The 21496-nt window shown below is 42.9% G+C and overlaps 2 protein-coding genes across 3 annotated transcripts; one reads left to right on the top strand and one right to left on the bottom strand.

The window, feature by feature from the left end:
• Positions 1-2284: 2284 nt before the first annotated feature.
• On the bottom strand, positions 2285-12280 carry btbd17b (BTB (POZ) domain containing 17b). 2 transcript variants are annotated; one of them, XM_080775270.1, is made up of 4 exons: positions 12196-12280; positions 6157-6559; positions 3844-4129; positions 2285-3588 (listed from the first exon to the last, which is right to left on the bottom strand). In XM_080775270.1, the coding sequence occupies exons 2-4, from the start codon at positions 6248-6250 to the stop codon at positions 2514-2516; spliced, it is 1455 nt and encodes a 484-aa protein (XP_080631396.1). In that variant the 5' UTR covers positions 6251-6559; positions 12196-12280; the 3' UTR covers positions 2285-2513. The 2 variants fall into 2 exon arrangements, with proteins under 2 accessions (XP_080631396.1, XP_080631397.1); XM_080775271.1 differs by lacking the exon at positions 12196-12280 and adding an exon at positions 6723-6851.
• LOC308323545 (G-protein coupled receptor family C group 5 member C-like) lies at positions 11948-19833 on the top strand. The gene is made up of 5 exons (XM_080775272.1): positions 11948-12107; positions 13401-14425; positions 17394-17497; positions 17649-17774; positions 19498-19833. Exons 2-5 carry the CDS (start codon positions 13441-13443, stop codon positions 19528-19530), a joined length of 1248 nt encoding a protein of 415 aa, XP_080631398.1. The 5' UTR covers positions 11948-12107; positions 13401-13440; the 3' UTR covers positions 19531-19833.
• Positions 19834-21496: the final 1663 nt, after the last annotated feature.

The raw sequence follows: 21496 nt of genomic DNA, 5'->3' as shown, positions 1-21496 counted from the left end.
ATGTCATACATCTAGTCAGAACATGTAATGACTGCCTTCGCCATCTGATGTTATGGCCTCTACTACATGAAAAGCTATACCTCTACATGTTAAAAGGTATTTTTATGTGACACCACCCATTGCTGGAGCATGGAATGGTCAGTGGACCAACAGTTCATAGAGTTCACCTTCATGAGGTCCTTATTTGAATAACCGTGAAGCAAGAGACCCTGAAGACATTGGACCTGAGTTGCTCCAGGTCCAATTCCTTGGAGCAAACCTGTGTGCGGACTCTCCTCTCTTCACTGTACTAAGTGTACTTACCTTAGTCCAGCACCAGACAGGAACTGGATGTGCGCTAGCCACCTACCTTTTTATACTAGGTTGAAACAAAAGCCACCATATTAACATTTGTATACCTGTTCTGTGAACAGGGAACAGGCAACGCCCAGCGCCCAGTGGCCCAAGCCCCCACCACCCCCCGTAAAGGTGCGAGTCGTGTGCAAAACCCCAGTCATGGGGAGCGGAGCTCAGGGGTGCTATATTGTGTTCCTCTTTTCTTGAGGGGTGCTCCAGCTACCAAGCACCCCCACAGTTGTCGCCACTGGATGGAACAGGAGGACAGGGATACTGCAAAGTCTTCTCCCTTGTCTGATTTCCACGCTCTCCTCATCTTGTGCTATAGGCATTCCAGGCAAGTGCCATCTTCTGGACCTTCAGGTCCTGTTCCGTTAAGAGGATGTGAGGGTTTTCGTGCATGAAGGGGTTAATAATATGCATCATTTAATAATGCATGAATCATAAAGGAAATACACTGTGCATATCCACATTCATGAACACTGTAGAAAGCTAATTTGATGCATTCAGACCAAGTATCTTGCATGAAATACCATAAAACTCTATTTTTGGTGGATTTTGAGTGTTTTGGGCATTAAGGGGTTAATAACTAGTGATATCACTAAGCACCCTCTTGAATTCTTAAGAGGTGACCCCAAGCCACAAGAATCAGTTGAGAAAAAAACGTTATCTGACGAAACCACGTTCACGCCTCAGCTCCAGTCATGTAGATAATAAATGTGGCCAATCGGCCGTAAAATCTTACTTTACTGATTGAAAATGAGCCTAGATGCCTGTCCTGTACGCACCTTAGAGTTATAACTCTATGGTACGCACCCAGAGGTGCTGCTCATCTTGACATAAAACAATGTTACGTTAAAATGAGCCTAGATGCCTGTCCTGTACGCACCAAGAGGTGCTGCTCATCTTGACATAAAACAATGTTACGTTAAAATGAGCCTAGATGCCTGTACGCACCCAGAGGTGCTGCTCATCTTGACATAAAACAATGTTACGTTAAAATGACAAATTATGCCATGGAAAATGCCAGTCCAGTATTATGCGGCAGCTAGCACTGTGTTAAAGCTGTCATATGCATAGGCTTATGTTTGTTATTGTGGTGAAATCATGATGATTTTCGTCTAATCCACAAACAATAATTCATTGTTTTATTCACTTTATTGCATTTCTTGAAACATTGTGAGGACAAATGTGAGGATAGCACAAAATGAATACAATTTCGTTAAATAGCTTATGCATCAGTGCAATTGAAAAAAATAACTGTATGAGATTACACTGACTGTATAGAATTCAAAGGAACAATGTAAATAGGATTGTAGGATACTTCAACATGTAGAAAGCAAACAGGAGGATAGGCACCTTTTTTGACATGCATAAGTGTTTGTAACAGTAAGTGTGATTATAATGAAAGAAATTGCAGATTTAAGAACAAAACTACAGCACATACACAAACTTCATCAACCAAGAAAAAAGATTTATGTGGAGAAAAATGTGATTGCTATTTTCTGAATTGCTGTCAGCAAGTCAAAGTGTCACTTTGCTAAAGTTGCTGGAAGACAAAACACTATTGCAAAAATGCCATCCACAATGTAGTAGTCAATAATTTTCATAAATGTTTCCCCTTCCTTTTCTCCCAATTTAGTCATTATGCAAAATCCTATTGTTCCCCCTCTCATGTAGTTTGTCATGGTCATATAATGGGAGGGTGTAGACAACCATGTACGTCTTCTGATACACATGAAGTTGCTAGCAGCTTCTTTTCACCTGACAGTGACGAGTTTCACCGGGAGGCCTTAATACTGCTATTCCTCTCAGTTCCACACCCCACTGAGAGGTGCTCTAACAACCGTGTAGAGAGAGTTCGCCCTCCCCACCGAGTGAAGAGACCGCCCTCCCTGCCCGGCTTCCCACCCACAAACACGGCCAATTGTGTTTGTTGGAGCGCCTGGCCAAGCCGGATGCACCGCAGAGGAATAAAACCCCTATGCTCTCAGCGGTGGTGGGCAGGAACTTTAACCCTGAGCCACCCAGACGCCCCAAGATGTCGGTCTTGCCAAGAATCAGGAGTTGTGACATATGAGTGTGGTCAGGATTGTGTGTGTGAGACTGTGTCAGCTGAGCAAGCAGAGGGTGGACAGCGGAAGGTAAGGTAAGGTATAGACATAGATATTCTGCCCTCACTTCCTGGCAACAATAAGGGTATGATAGAGAGGTTTTACTACAATATGGAGATAGAGGGAGCTATCAATGAGGTACTCTGATCCCCGTTTTTGCAGGTCAGCATCTACAAGGAAATCCCCGGCTTCCTCTGTGCTTTGGTGGAAGTTGTACACATGGCGCACCACCACTTTTCCCTGCTGTTTTGCCATCACAATCACTGTCTTCTGGAAACTCACACCAGCAAATTCTGGACTGGAAGTGGCAGGAGTTACAATGATACGAGGGCGGCCACCATCCGTACGGGTGGGCAGCATGGCCCCCACCTCGGTGTAGGTGGACCTGACGCTGAGAGGTTGCCAGCGGGGGGAGAAGAGGGCATTCCATGTCACCCTCTTAATGGTGTCATGGCCACTGGGCCCCAGTTGTGTCTGGAAGCTGAAGCTGCGGTCGTCACGAGTGGGATTGTTGATGATCCAAGGAGACCCCCAGGACGATGACAGGTAGTTACGTGGGGTGAAGATACTGCAGTTGACATCAAAGAATTTGGCCAGCTGGATGGGTGAGGCGGAGTGGAACTGGAATGCCAGATAGAGGAGATCACGGACAGACTCGTAATACTTCACCATGAGACCCGACTGCTTCTGCAGACGGAAGAGGTGCTGAGGAGGGATCATGCCGTACCGGATCGCCCTTAGAGCACTCTCTACGGTCAAGCTAGCAGGTCGGTTCTGGCCTATCCAAGCCTCCAGAGCCTCATAGAGCTCCAGCTCACTCTGCAGAATGAGGTCGGAGCGCTGGAGCAGGGACAGTACCAGGTCTTCGCTGATTGAACCCCACTCTGCACTCTGCAACACAGAGGACAGGTTCCAGGACAGGTACTGCAGGCAGTTGTCCCGAAGGGCCAAGTCCCCAATTTGCACAGCGTACTGGTACCAGCAGACCACGTGGCCCGTGGGAGAATCGCTTGACAGATGCTGTGTCATATACTGGGTCAGACCTTGCTGCAAGCCCCACACATGGTACTTGCTGGCCAACTTGTGCAGAGGAATGGCCTGATCCACCCGCACTGAGATGTCACCGCAGTACAGATACCTGCAGGGAGGAAAAAGGCCGGAACAGTCACAGATGGTCACAAAACACAAGCATAATATCTATGGGGTGTGATATATTCAGCTGTGGGATTTTTCTACCTAAATCGGAGTCACTCCAAGACGATTTCGTCAGATTTAGACTAGTGTGTGTGTGTGTGCGCGCGCGCACGTGCGCATGCATGCATGTGTCTGTGTGTAGTGGTTATCACTGTCTGTTCTCCAGCCTGACTGACAGACTGCTTCCTGCTGTTCACACCTTACAAACTTGTCAAAGACGGCGGCACAGTCCGCAGTCTCTCTCAGAACGAGGGCACTGGCGTTGTGGTTGAGCAGCATTTCCTCAAACACGTCGCTCTGCAGGGAGAGCACCAGGGTGTGGGCCTGGATCACCTTAACTTCATCCGAGCTCATGGTCTGTATCCGGAGTGTGACGTCACTACCATTTCCCAAGGTCAGCAGGCTGTCCATACGCTGCACCAAGGTCATGGTGTGGTTGAGCACATATTGACTGTTCTCCAACACTGCCTCCTGTTTCAGAGCAGCTGTGGAAGAGAGTGCAACAACGCACAGCATCATCAATATCACATGTTTGCCAGTATTCACACTATTGTCTTGTGTTTGAGTAGAAACCACTCGTAATTTGCTATTTGGGAAATTTGTATCAAGTCCATTTTAACCACATGGCCCTAGCGTCCCTTTTCTGGACATGAAATAATAGGCGAACATTCAGAGAAAAATAAATAACTGATCTACATGATCAGAAACATGTCAAACTGCAATGCATTGTGAGCTTGTAGATCGCCTATTTTCTACAATAAGATTTGGTGAATTAACAACTTAAACCCATGCTGGTTAATTCACCTCTCATGCGATTTTATTGAGGTCTTTGGCTTATTTTACAATTTGTACCTCAGACCTTAATAAAACACATTAGCTTGCATATATTTATTTTGGGGCTTTTATGCCTTTATTATAGATAGGACCTTCGGCTGACAGGGAATTGGCAGAGAGAGATGGGGAGTGACACACGGCAAAGGCCGTCGGGATCAGGACTCAAACCCACAACACGCTGTCAGGCTACATTGTAGCCTAGGTGCATGGACCGCTACACCAGTGAGCCTTGCATAGACTTCTTAAACCATAGCAGTTTGATATGCTGGTCTACTTTGGCACCATCCATTATTTTTACAGGCTGTTGTGTTAACCCAGTTCCTCTTGAGACTGAAATATCACAAACCCAGAAATTTGATCCAGATTGACATCAGCTCAGGAGTGGGTTAGGGTAGCTAAAAAGTGACACTACATCAGAGTAAAACAGATATGCACAGGTTACAATTGTGCTCTCAATACATTTGTTTTGTGAAGCATAGGAACAGATACTTTAATGTCTTTTTGCTATGAATAATGCAGGCTATTGGCATATATGCTGTATACTGGTTGCTTTCTTTTTTGTCCAAGTGTAGGGTGGGGTACTGTAGCCAAATGATTATTGTGTGTATTCTTATTATTATGTTAAGTTGTTCTACAATAGTGCAGGTTATTAGTAGAGGGTGTATACTGTTGTATATTTGCTATTTTTGTGATGTTTTACCCTGCTATCCAACTACTGTATCTAAACAGAAAAAATGATGGGTGCCAGCTCTGAAAGCATGATTAGATGCTAGGTGTTTCAAAATGTTCCAAGTTTTGACACACAACGGTGGCTGCTTCTCTTGATGCTGTTGAGCATAAGTACATGTGGCAGAGATACTGGAGTATCACACATGAAAGACCCAGCATGACAAGCTGCTTCCTCCATCCTCTGCTGCCACAGCCATCAGCAGCCTTATTGGACTGCTGGTGGGGGTATAATGAGACACAGGGGGAGCACTGCTGACTCCCTGGGCTGGATTCCAGTGCTTATATCTCCACCACCATCAAGATGCCTTACTTGTCTTCAAAGTAACCTTTGTCCAATTAGTAAAGCCAGGGCACCCTGAGCCAGCTGAGCTTTGAGGGCAGTGACAAATGACTTTGACATTCAAGTTTTATGGTTCAGCCATAAAGAAAACATGTTCACATTTATTCTTAGGGAAAAGGTGAACCTATCAGTTATATGATCCAAATTGCATTTTCCTCCCAGACCCCATGAAATAGAAATGCAGGAAAATGAATTATGAAGAAGTCTCTCTTCAGATCAGTGTAACCATTAAATTACACATTTTGTACTACAATTATTGCTATAAGAAACCTTTTCCGTAGCATTAATCTACCACTGTGCTGTGCAGACGTGCAGTATCACAGAATTCGTTCACAGAAAATAGATTGGACTGCCTTTCCCTGCACACAGTAGAGAAAGATGAGGACAGGATAAAACAGAGTAGATGCCCCCCCCACCCTCGCCCTGAGGCTGGTTGAGCACTCATGCTGTGTGCCCTACTGCCCACTGACAGTATATGGGGGGAAGCTGGACTGAAATAGAACAATACAGCTCTTCTCTTGCAATGGAAGACAACATAAGAAGTGCTAGGAGGGACAAGATCTAATCCCTGAGCTGGACACAGACTGGTCTTTTGATGCAGCATCTTACCTCCTCCAACTGCAACAGAGTGGAAGTAGAGTGAAATGAGCAGGGTGCCGGCATAGACCCAGGGAGAGCCTCCTTGTTCACATGAGCGCGCCATGCCTTGTCCTCTATTCCCAGCTTCTCTTCGATCCGTGTCCTGTTCCTAGTATTCAAGTGCTCGGTGTCCTTGCTGCCGTGGCTTTCGTCGGGTATGTTTGGCGCCCGACTCCCTGTCCCACACTCTTTATGTAGGACGCTGGCCTTTCCCTCAGCACATCATCGCAACCTCAGGGACACCATTGATTGGTGGAAGCTGGCAGGGGCGTTACCATGACGACGGCTTTGATTTTGAATTTCTCCCTTTTTGGATGTTGCAAGGAATTGGTTGGTGGCACTGGGCCAGATGGAGACATGGATCACATCGACGCTGTGGAGAAGTTTAAATATCGAGATGGTTAGGTAAAGTTAATGATGAAATGTATTTGTGTCATGCCTAGTTAAAAAGGTCATTTTGCAGGGCCTACTTCAAAGAACAGGTGCATAGGAGCAGGTAGTCAATGCATAAGACACATCCCAGACATGGTCTTCACCTTGGTATCAGGTACGGTCGCCCCTAAACCATCTCGCCCCTCCATCTTTTCCGCCGACCGCACGGTTCCGCGGTTCTTTTAAGTTTAGGAATAGGGTTAGGTTCAGGTTCATGCTGACATTGCACTCTCTGATCCCTAGTTGAGGAATATATGACTAATAATTAGTCTGTTAATTACTGTAGTGTACCATAGAGAATATTTGCCGAAAAGTAATTAAGGCTCTCAATGTCCGTGTCAGCTTTTCTTCTTGAGTCAAATCCATTTTATGAGATGTTTTTAAATTGGCACAATTCATTTTCTAAGTCTGGCTAGTTGAGGTTTTGAGAAAATGGGGTGGCAAACCAGAATATACCTGGCCTTGTGTGTGCTAATTGGCATATAATGTTCTTGAAGAATTTGACATATGAACGAACAGACAAATCGACTACAGTTCGAAGGTTCATATAAAATTACCCCAAAAACCACAATTCTATTGAAATCTGTTTCAATATGATAATTCCATAATGCAGTTAAGGATTAGAGATTTCAGTTGTCTCTTTTAACAGCATACATAGTATAATATATAATGCAACGTTGGCAACAGCCACGCATGCGTTCAAGTGTGCGTGCGTGTGTGTGCGTGTGTGTGTGTGTGTCAACATGTTCTTTTGGGCAGTTTTGCTAAATAAATATGCGTGCTGCGCACCAACACAGCACCAACTGGGAATGGAATTAATGGCTTGCTGCAGGCAGGGAAAATGCTAATTGCCATGATGGGGCAATGCCAATCAATAATAAGCACTATAACTGCTCCGGATTAAGAGCCACATAGCAACGTAGAACCCTATGAACCCTATAGTTGGGATATGCTGAAAGTGGGGTAACAGTCAGGTATGACATTGGTACGTTGGCACTAATGACCTTGACCTCAAATATGTATTATGTTTAAAGTGGCCTTTAATTTCTGCTGAGCTTTAAAGTCCCCCCTGTTGGGGACAAAAATATATATTTTTAACTCTTATCACACAAACAAGCTGTAGCCATCACCGGTCACTAGATACTGTATGTGAGCTAATGGGCCATTAGCCTGATCAAAAGCTTTTTATATATTGGCAATGTGGCATATGGCAATATAATAAATCATTACAAAATCTAGATACAAATTTATTTTCTCACTTATTGTGAGACAGACAGACAGACAGACAGACAGACAGACAGACAGACAGACAGACAGACAGACAGACAGACAGACAGACAGACAGACAGACAGACAGACAGACAGACAGACAGACAGACAGACAGACAGACAGACAGACAGACAGACAGACAGACAGACAGACAGACAGACAGACAGACAGACAGACAGACAGACAGACAGACAGACAGACAGACAGACAGACAGACAGACAGACAGACAGACAGACAGACAGACAGACAGACAGACAGACAGACAGACAGACAGACAGACAGACAGACAGACAGACAGACAGACAGACAGACAGACAGACAGACAGACAGACAGACAGACAGACAGACAGACAGACAGACAGACAGACAGACAGACAGACAGACAGACAGACAGACAGACAGACAGACAGACAGACAGACAGACAGACAGACAGACAGACAGACAGACAGACAGACAGACAGACAGACAGACAGACAGACAGACAGACAGACAGACAGACAGACAGACAGACAGACAGACAGACAGACAGACAGACAGACAGACAGACAGACAGACAGACAGACAGACAGACAGACAGACAGACAGACAGACAGACAGACAGACAGACAGACAGACAGACAGACAGACAGACAGACAGACAGACAGACAGACAGACAGACAGACAGACAGACAGACAGACAGACAGACAGACAGACAGACAGACAGACAGACAGACAGACAGACAGACAGACAGACAGACAGACAGACAGACAGACAGACAGACAGACAGACAGACAGACAGACAGACAGACAGACAGACAGACAGACAGACAGACAGACAGACAGACAGACAGACAGACAGACAGACAGACAGACAGACAGACAGACAGACAGACAGACAGACAGACAGACAGACAGACAGACAGACAGACAGACAGACAGACAGACAGACAGACAGACAGACAGACAGACAGACAGACAGACAGACAGACAGACAGACAGACAGACAGACAGACAGACAGACAGACAGACAGACAGACAGACAGACAGACCAAGCCAAGACAGTATAATCTCAGAGGGAATTGGATTGAGCAAGAGCCCTAAGGCCAGCTAGGATGCGGTAAGAATGCAAGAGAAGAGATTTCCTGTGAGACTTTTACCTGAGCCATTGCTATGAATAACCTGACATGTTCTCAGAGGACAGATAGCTGCTGAGGTGCTCTAATGAAGCCTGCTACTGTACAATAAACCTGACTACTGGCAGTCAACTCCAGGTAGGTATAGAATAGGATTCATGTAGACCAGGGGTGGGCAACTTTTTGACGATGGAGAGGGCCACTATATTTCCACACCAACTGCCTAGGGCCATATATTGCTGTCGTAGCAAAAATAGCCAGATCTACAAGCTCATGTTCGAATTGAAATCTTGAATTTTTTCTATTTTTGAATTGGAATCCTGAAAATTAACATTTTCATGACATTTCAAATGCCTTTATATATTATATCAGTATTCTGACATTAACCTGAGGGCCGCATTAAGTTAAGGATGTGGCCCCCGGGCCGCCAGTTGCCCACCCCTGATGTAGACCTATAGTATGTATACGTGACCTATATATGAGTCACATAATATCTGTGATATGGGACCACCGTAGTGCTTGCAGGTTCGCCAGCTAATACATCATTACATTCTGTATCTCTATGAAAAACTATTTATATGTTTGTGGTTTATACTATAGTCACATATTGACTGAATGGAAACAGAATATACTGTACATTAAGCACCATGCATCTAAAAGGGCTGCATTAGATCAACAGGCACAGACCAATAAAATTCAATTTTCCATTTATATTTTAAAGTATTTCCGTGTGACAACGGTCAAGGACAGGTCGTTTTTCTCTCTCCATCGTGACCAGCTTCTACTAAGACAATTGCTAAACAGGATCGCAAACAGAGGGGAATGGATTGACAAGCTGCCAAATTTGTAAAAGCACCCCTCGGGAGGAATTCCGCTGATGGATCGATTGCCTCAATGTTCTCCATCACGCAGCATGAATGCTGAATGCCGGGCCACCACCAATAAGGTGTGAAAACCATGACCTTCGCATGCTCAAATCCAAGGTCATGAACCAGAACCACCTACTGTATATACTTTGTTGTACTTCTACAATTCTACAAATAATGAAAAAAGCCAATCGACAACTCACAACATGATGCAAATTTGTAGGTCTGCTACTTTCGCTATTTTGGAACTTTCTTTGTCTTCTTGCCTATAATGACATGCCCAAAGTATTGGGAACGGCAGGTTAAAAGTGGTTAACAAGGCCCTCAAAACATTGTCCACAGGAAGAGGCTTTTGATGCAGGCACTTGATACATTTGAACGCTGAAAGCCTTAAATTCTGAAAGCCTTGGCTATAAAGTTATTAAGTTATTGTGCTTGTAGCATTGTACAGCGCAAAATCCTGAGCCATCAACCATTGCTACAGATGGTGGCTGTTTTATAACTGCATGACTTTGGTTCTTCTGTAGGTATATTGAGTCATTTCCAAAAAACAATATCATCTTGCTATCAAAAGGGTTAGAATAATGTATGTTATATTTAGCACTTAGCAGGTCATAAACATTGGGTGATGGGTGGACAGAGTAAGAGAACAATGCACTCACCTTGAAAATAATATTTTCTCTGTGAGTTATGTTCTTGTTATTCTCAACTTCGCTTTTAAAGATCAGCACAGTCAAACTAAATTCAAAGTGAATCTGAGGTATTTTAAACAGCAGAACAGGCATGTCTATTGGAAAAGGTATATAGTCATTTGTATAGGATAGATAAGGGAGCCCTTGTTTTATGTTATGTTATGTATACATGTACTCGTCATATGTTTTTGTATTGTAAAGCATTTTTAACTTATTCATCTGTTAAATGTGAGAGGACCTCAATGGAAATAAGTCCCTGGACTTTCTTGTGAAAATCCTCAAATGCTGTAACCATGTGGTTTTTAATCTAATCACTCTGCCCAGACAGACACTGATATAACATGGGTCCATTTGGACCGTCACCGTTTTTAGAACTGTAGCCTACTACAAAGTGCATAACTGAGAACAATAGTAACAAGTGCTATTGTAACACCTGGGAATCAAACCCAGGTCTCCCACGTGGAAACCACTATTAAAGCCAAAGGAATATACCTATGATTTGATTGATTGAAAACTTTATTTTATTTATGTTTTGAGGGAGATACTAGACTGATATTAGCTGAGGCTGAGCGCCACTCTGCTATACTATGCTTTTAATCTAGCTGTAAAGTAGGCTATAATACAACTATTCACCTAATCATGAGATATTATAAGGTAGTCTTCCAGCACAACACTCCTGATCATGATAGTATTTCAGAGTAGATCATCTAAAGATGATAATTAAACTAAAGACTTTACAGCCTATTCACCCTTCCTCTTTATAAAATGAATGGCTTGCAAGTTGCAACTGATCGGGAATGAAATGTAGGCTTAGTTGTTGTAATTTGTGTTGGTTTTAATTTATATCAGTATCACCCACCAGGTGGCTCTACACTCTATTCTCTGATGAAGGTTGGTTTAATTTGTATTAAACCATATAAGTATTAAACCACTATGTTATAGTGGTTTAAATGTTCTCTTCTTAGGAAAAAAACTTTTTATTTACTTAACTGGGATATATTCCATCAACAGAAGGTCGTTATTTCTTACAGCATTCTGTTTTCATAGCCTATTTTTACCTATTAAATCATTGCGGTCCTTACATGACACAAGTCACACAAACACCACAACAAGCTGGACCAAAAAGGTGTATAATCAGCACAAATGGGACACTTTTGTAATACTGTGGCTATTGTTATGGACTTAGGCTGGTTTATGAAAAATAAGGTGGTTTAATAGGCTAATCGCAATCGCATAAGTATGCAAAGCTGAAGTACTAGGAACCACTAGGAACTGAGTTGGGTTCACTTTGAAATGAGGTGACTAGTGAGGGCAATGCAATGAGGTGTGCTCCAACACGCAACAAGTGAATGATTGAATGATGGTGCTGCAGCTGCAGGCGGATCGAGAATATGAATATAGGCCTATCATCCTATGATATCTCGGAATCCGTAAAGAATACAGAATATTTAACCAGTAGACCCACTAAATCCTGACGAGTAGGACAGACTTGAGTTGACATTGGAAATTGGATCGCGCAGAACTTCGCCTGCATTTCTCACTTGGTAGGCTACAATTACAAATGAAATCTCACATCGTTAGAACAGATTTCCTTATTTATGGATTTTCGATTCTGCAGCTAATTTAGCCTACCTGACCGCTGACCTGAACTGGAACACCCATGTTGTGTTGAAGCGAAGAGTAGACGAGTTACATTTCAACTTTTGGTAAAGGTAGGACAGGACGACGCCAGGTCTGCCAACATTGGACTATGAGAATCGAGGAGATTTTTTGGGGGGTGGAGGGACTCCCCATAAGCGGGGGTGTGGGTCCTCCCTTACTTTTATCACGCTTGCTTTACTAGCATTAATGGAAAATGATGGGTACATTAAGCCTACTTTAAAACGCTAAACGCCTGCATGATTATTGATTTGATGACTGAAGCAATGTAAATTAAATACATTCTTAATTCTTAAATAATAACCATTCATTGTTTTTTTTTGTGTGAATATCTGTATGATGCCTCCCCCAATGATATAGGCCTAGTAGATGTGCCTGTGTTATGGTGAATTTTGTTTTGGGACTTTAGTTAAAACCAAATCCAGAAGAAATATGCGTAGGGAGTCACTGAGGCTATAAGGGCATTACTCCATCTTGCGCCACCCTTATCCCTTAGGGCCTATCCCTAAACATATTTGCCATCCTTTACTATTTTGAAAATCATTTTAAAATAGCCGATCTACATGTACACATTGTGAGCTTGTAGATCAGCTATTAAATGGCAAATAAGTTTAGGGATAAGGGTTAAGGGGTGGCGCAAGATATAGCCCTGTGTGTGTGTGTGTGTGTGTGTGTGTGTGTGTGTGTGTGTGTGTGTGTGTATGTACAGCTATACAGTTTATTTAGTTTATTAAAATTCACTGACTGGATGCAACAGAATGTCAGAACAGCTATACAGTTTATTAAAATTCACTGACTGGATGCATTCTATCTTCTATACAGAATCAACTTCATTGGCACATCAAATGATTACAGGTGCAAAAGAGTGGGTGGAATTATTTTCTATGCAAGCTCTCAACATTGCAGTTACAGGAAGAGTTAGAATAGGGAAAAGAGAATAGAGAAGAAAGGGACACAGGTCAGGTCAAATAACAGGAAGGCAGAGTCACATCAAATACGTCCAAGTCCAGTTATACTGGATTTGTTGGCAAATTACATCCATTCTCTTTTCGATTGAGGGCAGTCTATGTAAGAAATGAAAGTGGAATCAATATTGTACATCATTGGACATGTTGGACTGATAATTTCCTTCACATGAAATAACCTTTAATGTTTTGTCTGTGTTGTGTTTGTCTCAGATTCCAGCCAGGTGTGCACCAGTAGAGAAGTTAGGTAAACATGGACTCAAAAAAGGAAGCCATCGACCCTACCCGTGCTCCCGATGGGTGTGGTGCCTCTGTCACCTCCATGTACTACAACCTGTGTGACCTGGCTGCAGTGTGGGGGATCGTGGTGGAGGCCTTGGCCGCGGCTGGCGTGGTGACGTCTTTTGTCCTGCTCATCATTCTCATGGCCAGCCTGCCCTTTGTTACCGACAAGAAGAGGAAGTGTATGGTGGCCCTGCAGGCCGGCGTTGTCGTCTTCACTCTTGGACTTTTTGCTCTCACGTTTGCCTTCATCGTGGGCCGGGACTTCACCACGTGTGCCGCGCGGAGGTTTCTCTTCGGGGTGCTGTTTGCCGGCTGCCTGGCCTGCCTGGTGATGCACGCGCTGTGGCTCGTCCTGCTGGAGCGTCAGGGCTGGGGGCCCAGAGGCTGGATGCTGTGTGCGGGGGCCCTGGCGCTCTGGCTGGTAGAGGTCATCATCAACACGGAGTGGTTGGTCATCACCATGGCCAGGAGCCCCCTCACTGGCATCACCAATCTCTCCTGCAGCATCGCCAATCAGGACTTTGTGATGGCACTGATCTATGTGATGGCTTTGCTGGTGGCTGTGGTGTTAATAGCTGTGCCATCCCTCACCAACAAGCACAAGAAGTGGCGTCGAGACGGGGCCTTCATCCTGACAACGGGGGCCTTCACCATGGCCATCTGGGTGGCCTGGATTGTCATGTACGTCCATGGGAACCGGGTTGTCGGTGACCCCAGCTGGGATGACCCTACCCTCGCTGTAGCCTTGGTGTCCAATGCGTGGGTCTTCCTCATTCTCTACACCATCCCAGAAATCTGTTGTCTAACCACGCAGGCCGACCCAGACCATGAGCAGCCCCATGATGGAGATATCGTCTACCCTGCAAGGAGCCTGGTCTATGACAACATTCTCAAGGAACAGCAGCACGTGTATATGGAGAATAAAGCCTTCTCTGTGGATGAACCTAGTGCAGGTACAGTACGCCACATTATTCATTGTTATGTTTATTTGAAATTCAGGGGTACTATAAAGTAAAGAAATTAGCCCTAAAGGACATTCTATGTTGTATTCTCAGGAAAAATCTAATAAATATGCATAACATTCAAAGCGGGTACAATATGTATTTCGCTGCAGACCCCATCTTAAAATATAACGACTATAGATTGGTTATTTCTTCAGGTTAAAGTGGTTATCGGTAAGTTGTTTTGATGCTATATTGACTTTGCTTGGAGTCCCTAGACTCCACTTTGAGAACCACTGTGTTACATTAAATACTTGGGATGCATTGAATCGTGAAGAGTGGAGGCACGGTGTCACAGTCGGTGGTGCTGTCGCCTCGCAGCTAGAAGGTCCTGGGTTCGATTCCCGCTGGGGACACTCCGACGTGTCATCAGTGCCCATACCTGAAGTGGGGTTGGCGAAAGGGCCTTTCTGTGTGGATTTTGCATGTTCTCCCCGTGTCTCCTAGGGTATTTAGGTACCCTCACAAAAATATGCAGTAATGCTGGTCTCTAAACTGCCTACACTTGGCCAGCTGGGGCGCCTTATGGAGGGGAAAGGAACTGGTTGGAATAATGTGTTCCTTCCACGCGCCCCCTGTCAGGTGAAAAGAAGGGCCTTGCATGCATTGAAGAAAGCATGAGGTCAGTCCATTGCTCTCGCCAGGTTGGCAAAGCGAGTGTAGAGCCCAGGATTACATTAGATAGACAGTGGGTGAAAAAAAGGGTTACAAAATAGTGGAATAAAAATAAAAAAGTCTTAAACTATTGTTCTTGTTCACCTTCCCACTAAAGTCATGGAAGACTATTTAAATGTCCCTGACCTGACCAGAGGCCTGCTACCAAAATGATGAATTGGTTTCTGTCCATGTGCATTATTTTCTGGCAGTGCCCATGTGATTAATGCCTGGTGTTGGTTTAGGAATTAAGCTTGCTGTCCCAGAATTCAAAATTAGACCTTAGTAGAGTAAGATGAACAATGAATCTGTGTCATTCATACATCAAGCCCTTTTTAGGACAAATGTCTGCTGGCCTACCTAAACTTTTTCACTGGACAATAGCATGGCGGAGTCAAAAGAATGTTGACGGAGAAAATAAAAACATTGGGGGGAAAGATACATAAACTCTTGTCATATCCACAATTGCACATGTCTCAAGTCAGGTGTTGGGTTGGGTTTTTATTATTTAATATTTTGTATGTATTTCTTTTTTTAAGTTGACCAACTATCTCCTAGCAACAACACTGATGTAAATCACATGCTGCTGTACATATTTACACTTTGGTGTACATCAAATGACCACCGAACCATACAGACAGAACCTTATCAGTTCAGACCTGCCTCACGTTGAATGAAATGTGAGCACATTAGGCCACTTCCCCCAACTCTGTGAACCATTCATAGTTCGAAGCCTCCTGGATATCTCCAAATATCATCTGCCTCTTCACCATCACACAGTCTGTTGGTCAGATGCATAGCCACACAATTACAGTTATTTGAGGATCGCTTGATGTTTTCCTTTAATAATAACCACCACCAAACATCATTTCCATCATACAGCATATTACAATGTGAAGACTCTTCTGGGGTCCTCCCTATGTTCCCAAGGTTATAATTATGTTCCCTACTCAACCGAAAAAGGTTCAATGTTGGTATACTTTACAATACATAGTAGGCCTGTAGCCTACTCATTATATTCACCTTTGATAAGACTGCATTGTTATTCAGATACAGGCTGGCATACAGTCTCTTCTTATCCACTGTTGATAACATTCATAGGTGATAGATGTACGCTTATATTATATCTGATTGAATACACCTGATTGAATGATTTATTAACAGTTTGCAAATGGCACAGTGGTACGATTATATGGTGCTAAAAGGATAACACAAAGTCCTGAGGGACTTTTCCATTGTGTATTCAATTCATAGACATTTTAAAGACATACAATAAAATTATATCCTAGACAGCATCAACACTAAAACATGTGTACAGTAAACCGTTGGGGGTGGGGGGTTCATTTCTGGTATTAATCAATCCGTTACTATTGGCACAAATATGCTCTTTTATGGCGGTTTTGAAGGAGGGTAAGGTGTCACATTCTTTTATGTCTTTTGGTAGAGCATTACTGCATGTTAACTGAGTATACAGACCAAGTGCAGAATTTATTTGATGGAGCATAAGTTATGCTCCATCAAATAATGTTCATTCAGTGATGCTGTCGTACAGTAAGACAAAGTATAAATCAAGTTTACTTTTATAGCTGTAATCTCTCTACTCTTACCAGTATGCTGTTTGATCCGTACTGCTGTTGTTGCTGCTGACACCTGAATTTCCCCAGTGACAGGATCAGTAACATTTTGGCCTATCTTATTGTATCAGTTCTACTCCAAATACAATAGAGTTACTGTTGACAAAGGCTAAACAAAGCTCAGAGTGGCATTGGGTTTACCTGCTATGTTTGCTGAGCTTTGTCTGATGATCTAACATAATTGGGGAAAACCTTTAGAGAGAGAAACAGGTTGAGAGTGGGATGTTGCCCAAGTTGATTGAATCTAATCTAGTTATAATCTCTGACATTCTTGTCGCATAACTAAATAATAGGTTACCAAGTTTCTATGGTGTGCTTTTGTGATGTGTTCCTGATATGCACAGCAAATTGTCTTTCAATTTAACCATGCGATCATGGTGGACTTGACTGTGTTTTATGAGCTGTTGCCATAGAGATCATGGTCCATGTGTTATCTTCAAACAATGGCAGATGTTACTAAAGTGCATTGAGTTTAGGATTTTTCTGACGTTTTGTTTGTTTGACTTTATTCATACTCACCACACAGGGAACTAAAACTTAAACCCCCAAATCATCTTCAACAGGATTTTCCTGTGAAATGCCATTGTTAACTCTGTCATTAAAACCTCTCCTCTTCCCGTTTTCCTGGCTAGCGGACAAGAAGCCTGCATCTCCATATGGTGCCTATAATGGTCAATTAAGAAGCTGTGTGTACCAGCCAACTGAACTAGCCCTGATTACAAAGAGTCTGGCTAATGTGAGTTCATTCTCACACATTGCACTGATGCACTCCAAAAATCATAACATCTGTTGTGCCACTGAAATGATCTTTGTGATGATAACCGTGTGTGTGTGTGTGTGTGTGTGTGTGTGTGTGTGTGTGTGTGTGTGTGTCTCCGTTTCTTCAGAGGGACCAGACCCAGGAGACAATCTTTCCCAGGGCATCAGTCCCGTCTGTAAACCAGAGTAGTAACAACTCCCTGTCTCGAGCACCTGAGCACCTGCCCACGTCTGGACTGTCACATGCAGGCAATGTAGGTAGCCTACTTCAGGGATACTCAAATAGATTTACCTGTGGGCCACATTACAAAAATGGCAAGGGGCCAGGGGCCAGTAGATAAAATTACGACATTAATGATACTTGATAACTTCTCTCTTTCAATTGCTTTATTTTCGCAAAATGTATCAAAGTACAATGTGCATGCAATATGTAAATAAATAAATGTGTTACATTTTCTTGCATAAACACAAAGAGCTGTTTCCATAACTGCACAAATTATTGCACATAACATGAGTAGCTGTTATAATAACATAATAACATAACATGAGTAGCTCTTTGCCTGCCTGCCTGTCTGTCTGTCTGTCCATGAGTAGTTATTTGTCTGTCTGTCAATGAGTAGCTGTCTTACTGTCTGCCTGTCTATGAGTAGCTGTCTGCCTGCCTGTCTATGAGTAGCTGTCTGTCTGCCTGCCTGCCTGTCCAATTGTCCATGAGTAGCTGTCTGTCTGCCTGTCTGAGTAGCTGTCTGCCTGCCTGCCTAATTGTCCATGAGTAGCTGTCTGTCTGCCTGTCTATGAGTAGCTGTCTGCCTGCCTGCCTAATTGTCCATGAGTAGCTGTCTGTCTGCCTGTCTATGAGTAGCTGTCTGCCTTCCTGCCTGTCCAATTGTCCATGAGTAGCTGTCTGTCTGTCTATGAGTAGCTGTCTGCCTGCCTGCCCAATTGTCTATGAGTAGCTGTCTGCCTTCCTGCCTGTCCAATTGTCCATGAGTAGCTGTCTGTCTGTCTATGAGTAGCTGTCTGCCTTCCTGCCTGTCCAATTGTCCATGAGTAGCTGTCTGCCTGCCTGTCCAATTCTCCATGAGTTGCTGTCTGTCTGCCTGTCTATGAGTAGCTGTCTGACTGCCTGCCTGTCCAATTCTCCATGAGTAGCTGTCTGTCTGTCTGCCTGTCTATGAGTAGCTGTCTGCCTGCCTGCCAGCCAGCAAGTTGGTTAACAGAAAATAAATTGTTATGGCTGAGTAAAATAAAATACAATAAACACAATTTGCCTGAAAATAGATTACCCAGCTATGACCTTTTTCATGAAAAAAAATGAGTAGTGATATGGCTGACTGAGTAAAATAAAACAATCTACCTGAAAATAGATAGCTATAAGTGAAGAGCAATTTCCGCAATTACCATTTCCATTTCCAACTATTAATGGCAGCTGGGTTTCATCATTCAAATAAAATAGAATTCTGTCCGTTTAGCTATAAAATTATGTCAGGGAATAGGGATACACAGTATGTCTTTCATTTGCATTGCATCTCCCCCCCCCCCCCCCCCCCCAAGCTTTTATTTTCGTTCGAGTAATAGTACAACTCTAATAGTATTACTTATAATAATGTAATTAAAGATAACTTCATTCAGATTTATTTATTTTTATTTCATTTTCCAGATTTTTTTTTATTTTTTTTAGATTTTCATTGGTGGGCCAGTCATAATGGTCCCGCGGGCCTGATGTGGCCCGCGGGCCTGAGGTTGAGTATCACTGGCCTACTTCATCATACAACAAATATTGAAAATAGACAATCTACAAGCTCACATCACACTGTGATGAGAGAAGTATCAAATATGTCACTGTCTAATTTCCCCAAAAGTATTTAATTCAGTCTGACTAGAAGCAGGGATAAAACATATGCCCACCTATGGAAACCTAACGTAGTCACTACTGACTGAAGTTTAACATTCTGATTCTCCCTTTCCATTCCACAGGGTAATGGCTTGAACAAGAAAGCATTCTGGTGAATTTCCAGCAGTATGCCACAACATGACTCTGTCTTGCTAACGCCTTTTTATCCTGTATCTGTTGGCCATGTTTGCGCTGATCTGAACCAATATGACAGATTACGACAAAACCTGGATGAGTGATTTGGAGGGCAGAGTGTGTGGGCTGTATACCACTATACCCAACAAAAACCCCTTAAAACAATGCCTTGCCTCTCACATCTGTGACCTTAGGACATGCTAACAGCTCCTAAACAAGAGGACAATGGACATTATTTGATTTTATCAATGTGCATTTGTATTACAGAACAAAACATTTTAATATTTGAAAGCCAAGACCCCCCCCCCCCCCCCCCCCAATACAGACCCGTACTCCACATGTTTTTATTGCAGGGAAAAAATGATAATGAATTCAAGTGAACTGTGGCTGATAGACAAATGTGAAATTATGTTTGGGCACTTGGCACGGTAAAGCATGTACCGGTACTGTATAGTTAACTACAACATTGTTTATATAGTCACCAGAATAACACTGTAAATAGCTGTATTTTTCTTTTCACAAATCTACTGGTGGTAAATAATGTTAATCTATTGGTTATTGTAAGTACTTTGTTCACTTGTAAAATGTTATGTATATTGTTTGAGATTATTTTAGATTATCTGGGACATGTTAAAATAATTTATGTTACAATAATTTATAGCTTATTAAAACTATGTGCTATTTAACAAACTATTGCTGATGGACCTTGGATTGTAAAGGGTTGGTGAGAGCTCGAGACACATGGGATATTGGAAGAGGAAATGCCACGAATGAAAATAATGTAGGTCTCCTGGCACAGTGATTTACATAATTTATGTGGTCTTGATAAGCCTGCTGCCTATTGTAGGGACCTGACTGATTGCTATTATGGTGCATGGTTTTACACATAGATGCTAAAGATGAAAATGTTCACATTAGGGCTGGGTGATATGACTTCATTTAAAACATTTGCCTCGATTACAATTAAATCTACAAGCTCAATGCGATGCAATAGATCGGCTATTTTCTCAATTATTGTACAACAAAATATAATGTAGGGTGAAGTGATCATTTAGTAGATTATAAAAATGCATTATAAATAGTTGATTTGTTATATAAAATATTACGGGCAAAAAAGTAATTAACCTATCGATTCCAAATGTCAGTTTTGATAGGTTTTCTGTTAATTGCCCAGCTCTAATGACACAGTGTCTTTTAATGTTGCTGTTTGGTTTAAGACTCAACCAATAAAAATCATTGATCATTGCCAGTGCAACCAATGAGTCCATGTGTGGGTTTCTAATGGCCTCAGCCACACCAGGACGACAGTGTAGACTTTGTACTATTTAGTTATTGAAATTAAATAGCAGTGGCAGCAACTGATGGATACATACACTTTGGTTACATAAGCTGTGTGGGCTGCAAATAAAATAAATGTGCGTACACACTCCGGTACACACCCACATTGACATATTCTATTATTGAGAACTGGCCGGCACAGTGCTAGTGTGTATACGTATATAGCATAGTATTGTGGTTTGGTAACTAAGATTTGGAAATACTTGTATGATATTGATGTTCTCTTGTACAATATATTCAACACATTAACTACCGTGAAAGGAGAACACAAGATAAGTGTTGGGCATTGACGGTCCTCTGCTTATCTGCCTTGCATGCTCTACAGGGAAAATTATTCACATGTAATTTGTCATCACACACACACACACACACACACACACACACACACACACACACACACACACACACAAATCCTGTGGGTGAGCATTGGCTGCCTGGCAGCAGACCGAGGACACACTGTCCCATCAGCAGCAGCTACACAGTAAAATCCTGAGTGTTGCTTTTACTCTGTGTACAAATGTAAACAAATGGAACCTGGTGGGTCCATCTGTTTACAATTTGTACACCCATTACAACCCTTCCCATACCATCAGTCACTCACTATCTCAT

Source organism: Protomyctophum bolini, assembly GCF_963924005.1.
Source record: "Protomyctophum bolini genome assembly, chromosome: 11".
Lineage (NCBI taxonomy): Eukaryota > Metazoa > Chordata > Actinopteri > Myctophiformes > Myctophidae > Protomyctophum > Protomyctophum bolini.
This window is presented reverse-complemented; position numbering and strand designations above follow the sequence as displayed.